General features: G+C 31.4%; 1 protein-coding gene and 1 long non-coding RNA gene across 5 annotated transcripts; both read right to left on the bottom strand.

Moving 5' to 3' along the window:
- Positions 1–3,290: 3,290 nt before the first annotated feature.
- Positions 3,291–7,190, bottom strand: LOC130715336 (uncharacterized). Of its 2 annotated transcripts, XR_009011627.1 has the most exons (4): positions 6,364–7,190; positions 5,206–5,497; positions 4,503–4,620; positions 3,291–3,552 (listed from the first exon to the last, which is right to left on the bottom strand). It is a non-coding gene; the product is annotated as an uncharacterized LOC130715336 (long non-coding RNA). The 2 variants fall into 2 exon arrangements; XR_009011626.1 differs by lacking the exon at positions 3,291–3,552 and having other exon boundaries at positions 4,379–4,620.
- A 1,531-nt stretch (positions 7,191–8,721) lies between these two features.
- Positions 8,722–14,878, bottom strand: LOC130715012 (uncharacterized). Of its 3 annotated transcripts, none has more exons than XM_057564998.1 (13): positions 14,609–14,874; positions 13,205–13,490; positions 12,161–12,234; positions 11,757–11,916; positions 11,623–11,647; positions 11,440–11,529; positions 10,825–10,996; positions 10,660–10,733; positions 10,445–10,514; positions 10,013–10,084; positions 9,801–9,937; positions 9,348–9,421; positions 8,722–9,137 (listed from the first exon to the last, which is right to left on the bottom strand). In XM_057564998.1, exons 2-13 carry the CDS (start codon positions 13,395–13,397, stop codon positions 9,082–9,084), a joined length of 1,197 nt encoding a protein of 398 aa, XP_057420981.1. In that variant the 5' UTR covers positions 13,398–13,490; positions 14,609–14,874; the 3' UTR covers positions 8,722–9,081. The 3 variants fall into 3 exon arrangements, 2 of the variants coding, with proteins under 2 accessions (XP_057420981.1, XP_057420982.1); XM_057564999.1 differs by lacking the exon at positions 14,609–14,874 and adding an exon at positions 13,643–13,781; XR_009011541.1 differs by lacking the exon at positions 8,722–9,137 and having other exon boundaries at positions 9,404–9,421; positions 9,801–9,932; positions 14,609–14,878.
- Positions 14,879–16,776: the final 1,898 nt, after the last annotated feature.

The following is a 16,776-nucleotide window of genomic DNA, read 5'->3' as shown; positions in this document are numbered from 1 at the left end:
TTATTTTTTATCTAGAGAATTATTAATTAGTTAATAATTGATATTAATATTAATTCATAAAAGTTAGAGATGGTGGTTTTAATGCTAAATACAATATCACTCCAAAAAAATAAAATTTTCACTAACAACTTTTCCTATAATTATATGATTTAGTAACACATACATTTCTCATAGTCCATGATAAGGTATATGCATTAGATTAAGGCACAAACTTTTAGTCATTTGGCATATATACGCAGGAGTTTGATAGTGAAGTACTGCCTTAAAATATCCAAATTTGCTATAACTTTCTCTTTGATATCCTAATGATTTCCTCTTTGATTCCAAGATGGCTTTCATGTATAACTAAATGTTCCTCATTTGGCATATATACGCAGGAGTTTGATAGTGAAGTACTACCTTAAAAATATCTAAATTTGCTATAACTTTCTCTTTGATATCCATATCCTAATGATTTCCTCTTTGATTCCAAGGTGGCTTTCATGTATAACTAAATGTTCCTAATTTTTCATGGTTTGCAAATAGGATTTTTTGCGTTATTTCACGGTAAAAAAACAAATTTATGATATCTTATATCTATGATGAATTTTATTCTTTTAATTCATAAACTGTTTTTTGATAGATGCAACAAAATAACATAGATTTTGAGGAATTATAGAGTATAAAAAAGTGAATATTATCTAAAATTATTGCTAAATTTCACCAAGGGGCTTCATTCATTTCCAAGCATAAGAAAAGCGTATGAAGTTACATATGACATCTTGAGGGTAGAATAGTGATTCAACAGTTCATTACACTATATTTAAATTTTGACTATGATCATTTTGGTAAAAATGCAAATTATTCTCCCTGATTCAATCACAGTCGTCCACTTTATAACACTCTCCTTGCCTTTTTGCATTCCCGCATTCACTAAAAATCAGTGCTCCATACTTTTGCCTTTTTGTAAAAGTCAATGTTCTCATTCATAGGGGATCCTAAGAACCTTTGAAGAGACCTTCAATATTCTTCAGTTTTTTAGACCCTCAATCTTCATCAGTTTTTTAGACCTCCAATCTTCTTCAAAGCTTAAGCCACATGTAAAAATCCTAATTACATGTACTTCAAATATAGTTTATAAAGAAGACTTTCGCAATGTCATATGAAGATATTTTCACAAGAAATGTGCAACCATACACTCACAATTTTATTCTCAATGTAATTATTTCAATTGTAAGAAAAACATTTCGTGGCTATTTTTAGTACATACATGTTACTTCAACCCCTTAAATTAAACTATTCAATAAATATAAAAAGCTATCAATCAAGCATTTTGGAAAACAAGTACAAAAGATAAAAGTAAAATAATAACTAAAAAAATAAAAGGAAGCATTAAGTAAAAAAAAATACAAATTTATGATTTCGTATATCTAAAATAAATTTAGTTCTCTTAATCCATAAAATATATTTATAGAAGCATACACAAAATCAAAATGAATAACCCCCGTGCATCGCACGGGTCAAAGTACTAGTATTATATAAAAGAAACTAGTACTTTTTACTCGTGCGATGCACGGGGATAGTCATTTTTATTTATCGTGTGTTCTTTTTTTATAAATTTGTGCTAGATTTATTATGTTTATTCAAAAAAGAAGAAGAAATTGGATTAGTTATAAACCATGAGGCAAATAGAGTAGGATATCAGTTACAAATCTTAATTGATAATAAGGCAAATAAAATAGGTTATAAATCTTTTATTAGATATTTCTGACTTTATAATCATGATAATGTTTTGATCACAGTAATTAAATTGGGATGATTTACATCATAAATTAATCTTATTTTTCATGTTTTTTTATGTCTTCCATTTAATAATTTATGGAATCTTTGTGGGGCAATTCTCCTTCAAGGTGGATCCGCTCTTATCTGTATCTAACATGTGGGTATATGTACCTGTAAAGTTATTAAAGATCGAGCCTTTTTGAAATCTAATGCAAATACCTCAACACAAACTATGTGAAGTGCACATTTTGAATGAGCATTGATACTAATTTATATAGTTTTGGGGAAAAGAGTTTGTGAAAATATTATTTATCACATGTATCTTCTCTTCATGTAATTGACCTAGTTCTAGTGCTATAAATAAAGGAGGCTGCATCAAGCAGCCACACCCCATTTCACAACATTTACTTTTCTGATTTCTTTTTCTCTTCTCCTCTCTGACCCTCTCACTTGTATTGCCTTCATTTCATAACAATAGTATCTTTTCTCTTAGTACTAAATTTTCTCAAATTCCATATGATAAAGTTATATTCTATAGCGTTATATTTCTCAAATTCCATATAGTATATTTAATTTAGTAAAGTTCACACTCAATCATATTATGCCACATAAGACAAACGGTTATATTATTTTTTATTTTAATTAAAATAAAAACATAATTACTGATGTAGCAAAAATCAATTAAATCCATATGTAAATAAATTAAATTGAGATTAAAATCTAGGCTTAATAGCTCTTTTAGTCCCTCACTTATCATGATTTTGCATTTTTGGACCCCAATAAAAAAATTAGCACTTTTGGTCCTTCACATTGCTTATTTATTTGCAAAAGTGATCCCTATTTGGACTAAAACGGCAAAAGTGTGTAAATGGGAGGGACTAATTTTGCTAATTTTTTCCTAAAGGGACCAAAAGTGTAAGATCGTGATAAGTGAGAGACCAAAAGAGCTATTAAGCCTAAAATCTATGCAGTGACAATGTAAAACGTTTAACACAGTCATTCAATCACAACATTTTATTTTATATTTTAAGTATTCTTAAATTTAAAATAAATTATGAACTACGATGTGATTGAATAATTATGTAAAACTTATTTACAGTTCATACAAATTAATCTCAATTAAATTTACGGTGACAATACATCATTTCACCAAAAAAATTTATTATTTTTAATTTTCATTGAAGACATCTATGTAGTGTGTTATAGTTCAAAATAGGAACTAACAGAACCCGTAAATTCTTCTTTTTAAAAACATGTTAAGTAAACTACTTATTTAATTGTGATTTTATTTAAACATTTACCATTTATTTGGTTTTTTGGTACATTAAGTTACCACTTATTTTGTTAGAGTTTAGTCATTTTTAAAATTTTCATTTTTAAAAAAATAGGCAAATGATGAAAAGTAAAATTTTAAAGTTTAAATTTTGATTATTGAAACTACCCAGATCAGGTTAAATAGAGATAATTTAATAATTAGTTTAATGGAAGAATTAATACCAAATTTTAATTTTGATAATTTCAAATGCACAATAGTAAACAGTACTCAAACAATGGGATTAAAGGTCTATGCACCGAAAGTGTAATTTTTGTTTACACAAAGTTAATTATAAAAGAACTGAAATTGTGCTCTCACTCAGTTCACTTGCTTTACCGCTCTTAATTTACTCTTTCATATCCCTTCTCTAGCCTTGCAGTGGTTCTAATTCCAGCTAGAAGAGTTGCTCATAATGAGGGTTGAAGCAGATCTCATCTTTGTTACTTTGTAAAGGAGACAGTTTGAAAGCAACATTTCTGAAAATAAGCACATAAAGGTAATGGTTTATGAAGATTTAAACTGAGTACATATCTAGTACTCTTTGAGGCCCTCTTTATCCTTCTTAGCATATTTCAATTTAAGTTTCATTTTGCAAGTTTCCAAACTGATGTATACAATAAGAAAAGGTAGAATTGAAATACATGATTAATCTCTTCAAGGAAGCCACATTTATTTTAAACCTTCTACAGACTGCTATAGCAAGATACAACTCAAAATTATCTATTATTTTATATAAAATATTAGTTAAGTTTAGAATCATGAGATGTATTATATATTTGACAAAGCAACATAGACCAAGGTGATGAAGTTCACATATGTTAATGTAACTTTAGCCTTCAAATATAAAATTCACATTCTATATGTTCATCATACACACACACACATATATATATATATATATATATACTAAGTGACTTATAAAAAAAAACATATATATACTAAGTTGCAGATGTGATCACTAACTATTATGTTATTATCCCTTAATTTTTCCTGCTAAAATATAAAATTAAACATTGTGTACAATATGATGTATGTTTCCAATCTCATGTATACAATAAGAAAAGGTAGAATTGGAATGGAGGGTTAATCTCTTCAAGAAAGCTGCTTTTATTTTAAAGGTTCCACAGACTCCTATAGCAAGATACAACTTAAAATTATCTGATAAACAATCTTTCCCATAATGATGCAATGTACAAAATCTCATGATACTGGCTAAAATCTCTTAAAATATGTTATAAGCAGAACCACTATTACGGACTAAACAACTTTAAGCTAACAAAGCAATCATAAAGGAGAAGCATATGAAAAAGAAAGAAAAAAAAAACAAATTAAAAATGATATCTTTCAAAACATTAGAACAGAGGGTGTTATTTTTTTTTCTTTTTTACAAATCACAACTTTAAACACAAAACGTTGATCATGTTACCATTTTAAATCCGCTTTTCTTCCTAAGGTGCTGCTTGCAACCTTTTGCTCAGACTGAGCCTTCACTCCCACGCACGGCCAGTGAAGGAACTGCTAAACTTTACAGTCCAGCATCGAACCTGCAATTGAAAGAGCACCCACCATCTTATCTCACTAAGCCAACCTCAACAACAGCTCCTCTCTAAAACACACCTCAGTGGGAAGTGTTCTCGAAGAGAAAATGAAACACAATAAGTAAATTAATGCTAGAACTGCTGTCCAATATAAAGGTAATTTCATGCACATAAGCTTGGATCTAGTTGGATTTAATTTAGACTTGAAGCAACCAAATATTTCCCTCAATGATGCAAATGATAGAAAATAAATTAGAAATTGATACCTGCGCACAAAGCAGTGGGAATGCCACCAAAAATTTGGAACAAAATTATTTCTAAATGGAAACTCTCATTATAGCAGATAAGTGCCATTTTTTTACATGAAAACTCTCACTATAGCAGGTAAGTGCTCAATTCAGTACCAATTTATATGCTTTACTCAACATTTGTTACCAAACTAATGAATTCTACCTTTATATTTGCATCTCTTGTTCCATGGCGAGTTTCAAATTCCGACAAATTGATAATAAGAATTAATAATTAAGGATAAAAGAACTAAGCTTATTTTCTAATTCACCTTCAAACAACAACACCTCAAAGGAACTATACCTTACCATAGCAGAACTACTGCAACTCTGCATAATGAGGGGGCTGCTGCACAACTGCTGAAGGAGAGGCTGTGAACGAAACTCACCAAGAGAGCAAAAAGCAGCAACTCTTGAAAGAGTATATTCAACAAAATTCCTCTTATTGGGGAAAGAAATCTGTTTATTCCTCTTATTAATGACTGCAATGGGTAGGTGTTCAATATACCCATTTTGCAAATATCAGAAGAACAAATATCAATATTCAATTATTCATTGGGGGTTTCTAATGCTTTAGAAGGTTGTGCAGGTAGGACCTGCCAAAAAATATTTTAAGAAGCCACCATTAAATTATACCCTAGAATGAGAAGGATTGAAATCAAGAGTAACCACACATTTAATAGAACAATAACCCAAAGAATGAACAGTATAGCCAGAGTCAATTTTCATAACAATACTGTCTTCAAATGAACATCCAACAAATGCACTTGCTAGTAATATAATTGTCAAATACTATCCGGGAGGAGTTAATCCAACCTCACCCAGAAGAAGAAAAAACCCAAACTGACTCAAATCAAATCATCAAGCCAAAAATTCCAAAATAAGAGAAACAACCATGAAGTTCAATCAACATAAATGAGGTTCAGGTCTAAGATTTAGAGGTTACACTATTAACTTCCAAACCTCGACTGAGAACTTGAGCTAGACTGGCTTAAAGAAATTTCATTTGCAGCATGCTTGTTCCTTATTAATAGTTTTCATGTCTTTTTTCTTAGTCAAATCCAATTCAGCCTGCTAGGGCGTCCACATTGAAACCCATTTTAATCATCATATGACAGTGAAATCTAAAGAGTGTATGCAGAGTAAAAATTAAAAGAAAAACAGAAAGGAGAAAACTGCTGATTTGCTTTGATATATACTGCAAAGGAAATTAATTAAGAAGTTGAGCTAAATGAGATTATCTGCCATCGTAAGCTCCTCAAGTGAGGCTGCTCCTAGACATAAAACAGTACAACATCAATGATATAAGCAAAGCAACTTCAGTTTGGATAATAAAATTGGTCATGGTGGATTTGGAGCTATCTATTATGCAGAATTGAGAGGCAAGGTTCTGTTTATTGGTAAAAAAAACTAAAACTGAAAAACAAAATCAGCAAAATATAGTGTTGTGGTATTCACATACCTTTCAAGAAATTGAAAGGCTCCACGCCATAGCTTTGTATTGGCATAATAACCTTTCCTAGATCACGTTTTGCACGGCTCATTGCACACATGATATTCACTTAACAGCAATCTGAGATCACATGACTGGATATTGATGGACATGACATGAAATTTCATGAGTTATTCAATGCCTTGCACCGAAACAATTGTACCTTAATAGTTAAAATATTAAAAATCCATATGAATAACAGTGGTGATAAAGTCAGGTATATATTCGCTTGTCCAAACACTGAAATCTAAACAACCAATTTTCTCTAATTTTTGTTACTGGAAGGCTTCCACCAGCAATGCCCTGATTTTATATTCCCATGCTTGAAGTCATCCTTCATTAAGCTGCTGTTGATAGCGGTATGAAAGGTAGCGCCACAGAGCGAGCTTCCAATCAGAGGCACGATCGGCGATGCATGTCGATCGGAGCTTGTCGCCCTTCCTATCCCAATGCACGCCGTGTAACGCTGAAGACTTCACCAACGACGACAACTATTTCGTCGCCGATGGGAGCAACATAATCCGGTGCCAATGGTATCATTAGTAAGAATCTGAAGCTGCATCCACCGAACCTTCGATGCAAATCCTTCCAGTGCTAAAAAAAAGAGTGCTTTAATGAGGAAAAGAAGTGAAAGAAATTAATAAGGGGTAGTGAAGAGAATGTGAAAGATCTAGTGGCTAAGAAACTGATGAAGGATTGAAGGGTAGTGAAGAGACGAAGGAAAACCAAAAGTCAAGAGGAGAGTGAGAGACGGTAAAGCATTAATGTGTGCACTATCTATCAGATGGAATGGAACGAAAGAGTGAATATGATCCAATTAGAAACCTAAATTCTTGTAATGAATGAATGAGAATAAAATGCATTATTACTAAAATATCCATGCCCAACTTTCATAGTTTGTGAAATTAATTGTTAAATGACAGGTTTATCCCTAAGGCTGCACAAACTCTCCCTTTATAGAGTTTATAGATAGAAGTTTGGCAACAAGCAGGGTAAAATAGTCATACAATAAACTATGACTTATGAATAAATATTTTACCATGGGTCTTTATGTAATTTTGTAGAATCTTTTCTTGGAAATCAATCATGATCGTTGATTAGTTTTGATCGTGACCGTCCTTACAATTTATTTAAATAAATTTATTATCATTTAAATCATATAAGTTATGGAATTCTATAGGGCAAAAATAATTAGTTTTGATTCATTGAATTATTAATTCAAACTTAACTAAATTTAACGTTTTAAATTTAAATATTAGTTAATGTGTGATTTTAAAAACATTGATTTTTCATATTCCATTATTTTAATCAACAATTCAACTTCAAAAAAAATCAAAAATTCTCTAAAAAGCATGCATACTTATTTTAAAATAATATTTTTATTTTCTATGTAATTTTTGTGAGTGATACAAATATATTGTTTTATTAGAATTTTTTTTTCTTTATTCTAAATTTTTAGAAATTAAGTAGTTTTGTTTCCATATGTCCAATCAAATATTTATATTTTTTAAAATTTGAGAACACTTTAATGATTTTATGACTTTAAAAAAATTATTGATTTTATAATATTCTAATTGTTTCAAATTTTCTAAATTAATGATTCATGACTTTTCATTTTCCAAAACTCTTCTTCCAATTTCAATTAATTCTAAAATTAATACTATTCAATGAATGGAATGAGGAAGATAATTGTTAAGACTTTCCATATCCTTCATAGTTTAGTCTCTAGGTATAAATATTCTTCATCTGTTTGATTTGTCCTCATCTTTCCTTTAACCTCATATACACTTTTGAGCTGCAGAGTTGTCAGTGACCGCAAATCATAATTCTATGCAGAGTTCGTTTTATTGCTGTGAAATTGGTGAGCTACTAACTTATGTTTTAGGTTTCAAGTTTTGTAAATCCTGCACATAAAATAATGCGATTTTTAGATAGTTTACATATTATGTTATGCTCTTTAGATTTTCTATAAGGATGTAAGATTAGGATTTCTGGAACCCTGACTTTTTATGTGATTTATTTTTCTATCTTTGTGCATGTCAATATGTTTTTAATGTGCATTCTTCTTGGTTCAGAAACCAATTCTAGATGTGAAGTCAATATCTTCTTATATGAGGTCACTCATTGTTGTTGATCTACTCTCTAAGGTATAATGTAACCGATGTGAAATTTCTCATGCTAGGCTTGGTGTTAGCCATTAAAAAGTTGTATATATCAAGGTAGCCAACTAATTAAACTTTATGAACTCTCACACAAACTCAATTGCATGCCCTCTTATTGTAGCGGAGTCCGCCTAAATTTCTCTATCAATTAGACGACAATGGTCGATAACTCCAAAAATTATGATTGAAAAATCTAATGAGCATCTATTAAATCATTTTGAATTACATTATGCTCCCTCTTTGACACATGTACAGGTAAAAGGTGTATTTCTTTGTTAATCCCTAAAACCCTAAATCCTAAACAAATCCAACCAGTACACCGCATTTGTTTGAGGACCATTGCTTTTGTGCAGTAGCCATCTAAAGAACCATTTCTTCTGCCTTAGAGTTTCCTCGGATGCTGAAACTACTTTTTTGAGTATCTGGCAGTGTTGGAGGAGTGCACTACAGCTCAGATATGGGAATATCTGAAGATCTTAATCCTCAACCAAATATTAAAAACTAGAATGGTGACATTTGGGAGTTCTCAAGTAGAATCGGTTTGTCGGCTCTTCCATATTATTGGTGCTACGAGCATCCATACTGTCAAAACATTCAAACTTTATTTAGTTGTGCTGCATTTGTTCAAGAAATATACAGGAAGAGTTACTAAATCTCTTTATGAGTTTAAAACGCATGAGTTGTTTTATTATGTCAATTTAAAACTCAGATGTTCATGCTAGACTTGGTTCTATTAAAAGGAGAATGGTTAAGAAGTACTCTTAAAGCACTAGTCAAACTCAAAATACTTACAATAAACACAGACTGCCAACCATTCATTTACTATTCTGACCCAGGTGCTGGTCCAGCCCACATCAATTGTCCATCTGAAGAAGAATAAGGTATTTCATCATACGAACTTGATATTATATTATGTGTGCACTCAAAGAAAGACAGAACAAACTCGGAATGAACCTATATAAGTGAGAAGCAGGAAAAAATATCGATTGCAGTAACATTCTCTTATCCAGAATGGTATCGTGTCATGCAAATAAGTTACCTCTAAACTATATGAGAACCATATTTATTGGGTTCTATGCCACCTGGATTTCTATGATCATTGTAAGATTAACTGACAGGAAATGCATCTGCTTTGTTTACCCCTCATTATTTTTTTTCATATTGGAGAACAAATCAAAACAAGAAACACGAGTAAGATGCAGACAACATGATATGGACCAAATACAGGAGGGAAGGGGGCCATACTTTCTCATAGAATGATGACTATTCCATCCAATCAATAGCATAGCAAAGTACATTGCTCCTGTGGCAAAAACAAAATGGAAGAAGCCATAACCATATGGTACATCATCCTCTGCTGGTATATCATCATCCTTCCTGAACTGCAGGGAACTGTCAGATGTGTACTGGAGAACCTAATATTGAAATTCAAGAAAAGTTCAGGGATTATAACTAACCTGGAAGCACTTGGAGTCTATGCCTGTTGAAAATGTCGCAATAACAATTGCCAGTATTGCAATAATAAAGCTCTGCCAACAAGAGCCATTGTCACATGTCAACCAGCAATGAAAATAAAATGAAGTTCAAAGATTTCCAAATTAGCCACAGAGCAATCATAAAGGGGATATGACAATATGCACAACCATAAGGCAAAATATATTTTGACTTAAAATGTGCTTAAATTTTTTCATAATTAGACAAGAAATATTGAACTTGATTTTTCTGGGAACAATATCAGATTTTCCTGGTACATATTAAATGGATATATGTACATGAAAATGGTAATGAGCATATATTTGTAAATTCACAACTATCAGTTTAAAAAACTGTTCTAACACAGTTCAAATTTCAGTTAAACAAGAATAGACAAATATATAGATATATATTACAATGATGCTTAGCCAGTCTGTTTTGGTGGAAGAGTCTGACTTTCTGATGCAGCTTCCTCCATCAGGTTCACTGCATACAAAAATATTCTAAATCTAATTCAAAAGAAATGAAAATGGGAAGTCAAGAGGGGTTGCATGAATAGAAATCAAAAGATAAAGACAACATCAACATCAATTTAAGTCCAAAACTATCAGGTAAAAGTCGGTAGTCATGCCTTCTAATAGCGTTCCAGCAAAGGAAGACAACATAAAGCCCCATAAGCCCTGGAGTTAGAATGCCAGCATTCACCTATTGCAGATGAAGAAATTCCACTTCAAGTTCTGATATACGATGAAGTGAATTGAGCAAGCAAAGATCTTGCTACAAAAATAGAACTTACTTTTGGGTGCAGAGACACACTTGTCATAAGTTGGAGAAGTACTAGTGTCCAAGCAATGAAGAAAATATTGAGCAGACAAGATGGCTTTGGTGCATACCAAATGAACATCAAAATGATCCCCACCAAACAGACAACATATGCAGTCGTTGCGAATAACATCACATGGATTTGGCTGCATGAAATATTGATAATTAGTGCAAACATTTCAAGATATAGATATCCTATACAATTAGATCAGCTTGTTTGTCAGCTTATCAAAGCATTGCAAGTGGAAAAGGGATAAAATGCACAAAAGCATAATTTTAGGTTTGTTGCCCCATTGCTGGCCACATAATGCTAAACTGCTAGATAAGTTCAAATAATATAGATCAGACAATAGCTGGTAATCCCACTCTAGCTCTTGATTACTTTCAATGCTCTCGGAAAGCTAATATGAATTTAGAAAATTCGAGAAACATTTTCTCCTTTCCACTTTATATAAGCAGAATACTGAATTATTCAATTTCTAAAAGAATATACCTTACTAAAACATTAAATTAACCAATTTTAAAAATTTATATAGCCCATGCTTGGAAGCAGGTGTTTCTAATAGTTCTCTAACTGATAAAATCTTACCATTTTGCAGCATATTTTTCTGACTCACAGCAATCATTTAGCCAAGTAATGAAGCTGATAATGCTTATTAGTTGAATTAGGAGGAAAACCCTGAAAAGGAAATACAGAAACACTTCAAAAAATCACAGATTAGTTTGGGAAAAATGGCATGAGAAAATAATTTGTGAGAGATCAAAACTATACCCGGCACCAAAATGCGCCACCTCCCCTGGCAAAAAAAAAAAATGTGCATCAAATGAATGACAATGTTACAACTTTTGATATCATGGAGGATGCATTAATACTTGGAGGCTAGCTGGCAGAAAAAACTTACTAACCATAAATCTGTATAAATTCTGAAGGGAGTAAAAATGGGATGACAGTCATGCCAACCCAGAGAACAATCTTGACTGACCACCATCCAGAGTGCCATGTATCTCTCACTTCATTTAGTTTAGAAGTGCGGGCAGTTGTCAAAAACATTATGAAATAAAATATCTGAATTCGTATTAAGGTTCATCTTAAATGCTAAAGGACTATGAAATTGACCTAAGATAAGTGACTAAATTATGATAAAACACATATGTCAATGTGTAAACATACGTTTTTGTTTTTTATTTTACCCCTAGCAGAAATCAATAGAATTACTGGCTGATAATATTCTTAAAGCTTTCTTTTCTTGGCTACAAACTTATATGAAGTCTTGAGCAAATATTTTCATGCATATAATTGAAAAGGATACAAAGCAACCCAAACTCACACGCAAAACACCTTCAGCACCCAAACAGTCCTTTCCACCATTGCATCCTTTTAATCCTGTAGGTTCAGTTCAATACATTAGATTTGAAGTCAATGGCATGATATGGATTATGGAGATAACAACCTTAGATGAAAACAGCTTTAAGTTCGAAGGAAAATGATCTAGTCGTCCCATATGTGTACATGAGGACACCCAACAATTTCTATTGATTGAAGTGAACGATTTGCCAACATTGATAGACGGATAGACAAACCCCTCTAATGTTCAGAATTTGTAAATTAATGCTTTTTCATTCCACTTTGGTCATCAAACAATTTCAATGGATAGCATTATGTACATTGTGAACTTTTGAATATTCTTCATAATATCTAATCCAGCATATTGTTATAGAATAAAGTGTGCATTCAGATGAGACATCAGATTTTCTGGCTAAGACGGTGAATTTTAAGGAGAAAACTATTTCAATATAGATGTATGTAGTGAGAGGGCCATTTCTATATGAAAGTGAGATATATAAATCTCAAGCATATATTAAGCTTAAAAGTTATTTAATAGTCACATAAATCATTTAAATAATCATGATTTAATGCTTTAATCTTAACTATTAATTGTTAGCTACTTAGCTCACTTTCAAATGAAAAATTCCATCCCATTTGCTACATTCCCTGTAAAAATGAGGTCATGTAAATTGTTTAGAAAGTCAAATGACATTTCAAGTGGTTATATAACCATTAAATGATTTATGATTGTATGATTATATTATTCATCATTTGCTAACATACTACTCTGAAAAAAAAGTGCTCGACTTATTTTTTAAAAGGAGTATCGTACTCATTCTATAAAACAAGTGAGTATATTAGGAACCTCCAATATATATACACACATATAAATTTTAATTATTAGACCTAACCATAAATAACTAAGATTAAGACATAAATTCAAAGGTTTTTCCAAAATAATCACGGGTTCACTCTCACATATATAGGATATGAAAGTTCATCAATGTGAGGGTTTTAGCAATCTTACTCTCCATTTCAGTTAAAGCACCACGACCATAATCACGGGCAGCCCATGCCAACAGATTTGCCACAAGAAACATCAAGGCATAGACATATCTTGCCATCCCAGGATTGGATGCATTACGGAATTGACCCCACCATGAGGTATCCTTGGATATGGTACACGCCTCATTACCATTGTTGCTTACCCCAGTTTCCATCTTTTCTTCAATTCACAGCAATGCTACGCAGATCATGAATGGAGCACTGAAGAAATGGGTGTCATTCAACCAGAGATGTCATACTCTAGTCCCCTGTATTGTAATTCAGGAAAAAATATCATGTGAGATTCAAAACTGTTACCTAAACCTTGAATTAAATAAAAGAACAACTTAAATCTTGGGGGGTTTGGGCAGCTCTCTAGGCCAAAATGAACATATTACTTATGGTATAATCTTCACCTAACTGGAGATAATAGTAGTTTCACTGCTTCTTTTTTCTTTGAAAGTGATCATTATTTCACTTGGTACACGCCATAAATTTTGGAGGAAAATTATATTCTCCTGCAAACATTCGCAGCGTTGTTTGTATTTTATGATTTGAATATTTATATGATGAAATGGGGGAAAAATTGATTTCATAAACCCTAAATTGATGGGGAGAAAAAGTGAAAAATTGGATGAAATAAAATCAATGGCATGTAATATCATTTAGTTAAATTCCATTGCATGTTATCTTATCCTTAGCAAACCAAACAATGGCATATGAATATAACTTTATTAAAATTTTTTAATATCATTTAGTTAGTCACTGAGAATTAAAAAAAAATGAAATGAAAAACAACGCAGGATCTGGATGAGAAAATAAATGAGAACCTGCATTTTATCTTCAATTTTGTTAGTGGAAAAAAAAAAGCGAAACACAATTATTATTTTTTGGTACACAATTATCATGCATGATGATGGAGAGTTTTCTTTTTCTTTTTTAATTATTATGTGAAGCGGTTGAGTGCAGTGCAGGGGAGTGATTAGTTTTCCTTTGCCTCGAAGTAAGCGTCTAAACTTTAACTTTACTAATTTTCTCCGCAAACAAACATCAAAACCATCGATCATGAATCATGATGCATATACATTCAGCAATTGTATCCAGAAAACGAAAATGCATACGAACTAACTACTACATTAGATGCAGATAAATCTGATGAACACAGAAACAGAATTTTCAAATTCTTCAAAGTCAACACGATTACAGTTATATAATGCTAATTAGAATGAATCATCGATCGGAACAGTTAATTAAGTCACAAGCAAATGCCGATCGAGAAAACGAAACGAGAATCTAAGAAATGAAGGCTTGCAGAAATGGAACTGAAAATGAGAATCACTTGATGATAAAGCGAAAGAAGAATCTAGAAATGGAGAAGTGCGATTACCTGAGAGAGAAGAAGAAGAAGAAGAAGAAGAAGAAGAAGATGGAAGCAATGGTGAAGAAGAAGAAGAAGCAGATCTGAGTCAGTTCATGACTGTTTGGTTCGGCGGTTTCACTCTCTTTTTCAAAAGAAATAACAGAATGAGATCGTGAATTGGGGGTTGGTGTGTTTCTTTGCTTTGCTTTTGGCTCTCAAATCAATTATTTAAGATCTGAGAGAGAGAGGTTGGACTTTCTGGTTCGCTTTTCTCCGCTTTTGCTACTTTTATTTTCCCGCCGTATGCTTCTTGTACCCACTTTTACCCTCCACATTGCTGTTCCTTTCAACCCTCATTTATATACTTTTTTTCCCAACTTTTATTCATACTACTATTATTTTACACTATTAAAATTCTTTTTTTGGGTAATAAAATTAAAATTCACATTAACCTTGTGTGAAATTTTTTTTTGAACTCTTGTGTGAAATTATTAAGTCTAGTAATAATCGTTTTATAAATAAATATTAAATAGGTAAGGTTCTATCAGTATTTTAAATAAATGCAAAAGTTGAAATAATAATGTAATATCTATCTTTTCGAAGAGAAAATAATGTAATATATCTATTTTAACAGAAATAATTATTCCCCACGAATATGTTATATTAATATACTTAATTATTTTATGGGTTTTGGAAAAGGCTATAGTATTAAATTAATAAAAAATTGAAAATTATTAAATATTGAGTATTAAATGTTTTAAAATTATAAAATTTCATTGACCTTGAAAGAACGAAAATTATTAAATGTTGAGATTGGAAGGTTTTAAAAATTGCCCATATGTTCTAAAAGCATGCAGTATTTTTTTTTTGGTTACTAAAGCATGCAGTATTTAATAACTCATGAATTTGAGATACCAAGTATTTAATGTTTAATGTCTATCTACATAATTTGATTGTCCAAATTATTTACAAATATTTAATATTCTAAAAGCATGCAATAGAACATATTTAAGTTTTTATTATCTTAGAAAGATGATATTAGAAAAATAATTAAGTGTTCATTAAAATAATTTAAAAACTATTACCATATACTCCGGTACTTAAAAATAGCCCATATTCTAAAAGCATGCAGTATTTAATGTCTTAGAAATATTTCATTAACTCACATTAATATGGTTCATGCGCCTGACTAGCAATAATTATTTTTTTCTTTCAAAAAAATTATGGGTAATGTTTAGCCAATTGATGGTCTTTTTTTTTTTTTGATGGAAGCCAATTGATGGTCTTTGGAATAGTTAGAAAATGATACTGTATAACATTAACAATCACAACTAACAAGCTAAAGCTTAGTTCAAAAAAAAAATAACAAACTAAAGCTAATGTTTACGGCATTAAGCAGATTATAACATAGTGTACTCATCATAATAAAGCTTCATATCAATATATTGAGCCAACATAAAGATAGAGCTCAATCAAATTAACAACCACAAGTACAAATTACATCACAAATAGTTGTAACTTGACATAAGAAAACTATTACATGGTGACAGAAGTAATTAAAAAGCTAGTTAAAGATTTAGGTCTTTCAAATTGACAAAAAGATCAAGTGGTTAAAAGCCTCTCCAACAGCAACGACGTTTCTTGTCTCATTCTTTCTACATTTCTTAAGCGAACTCATTTATTGCTCATCAGGCGATATCTTTTCTCGTGTCTTGAAGAAGTAATTAAAATAACAATCCAAGTGAAGTATTAAACAAATGAAGAATGTGATTTCAAGAAAACAACATCTTTTGGTACATCTACTTGGAAAAAATAGAGAGACCTTATTGTTAGTCTCCCTACACGAATATCATATACAATACTCGCTCATGAAGGAGAAAGAAGGTGTTTACCAGAAGATCTTGCATTCACGAGTCACGATGATTCGGGAGTTGTAATTACACTCCACACCAATTATTACACTAGGGTACCTTAGAAACAGGGAGGGGAGATATTTCAGAGTGTGAACAATAAAACTACTAATTATTTTTCTCGACCATTTATTGTCGGCCATATTAATTGTCGGCAAAGCATTTAGTGATATTCAATAAGAAGTCTAAAGCATAATAATCGGTGGTCGCTAAAAGGAAATTTTTTTGTCGCTAAAACTGTTATTTGTTGTAGTGCGATCCTTAAAACTGCTGGTCTCAAATGAA

The sequence above is a fragment of the Lotus japonicus genome, chromosome 4 (genome assembly GCF_012489685.1).
Source record: "Lotus japonicus ecotype B-129 chromosome 4, LjGifu_v1.2".
Taxonomy (NCBI): domain Eukaryota; kingdom Viridiplantae; phylum Streptophyta; class Magnoliopsida; order Fabales; family Fabaceae; genus Lotus; species Lotus japonicus.
This window is presented reverse-complemented; position numbering and strand designations above follow the sequence as displayed.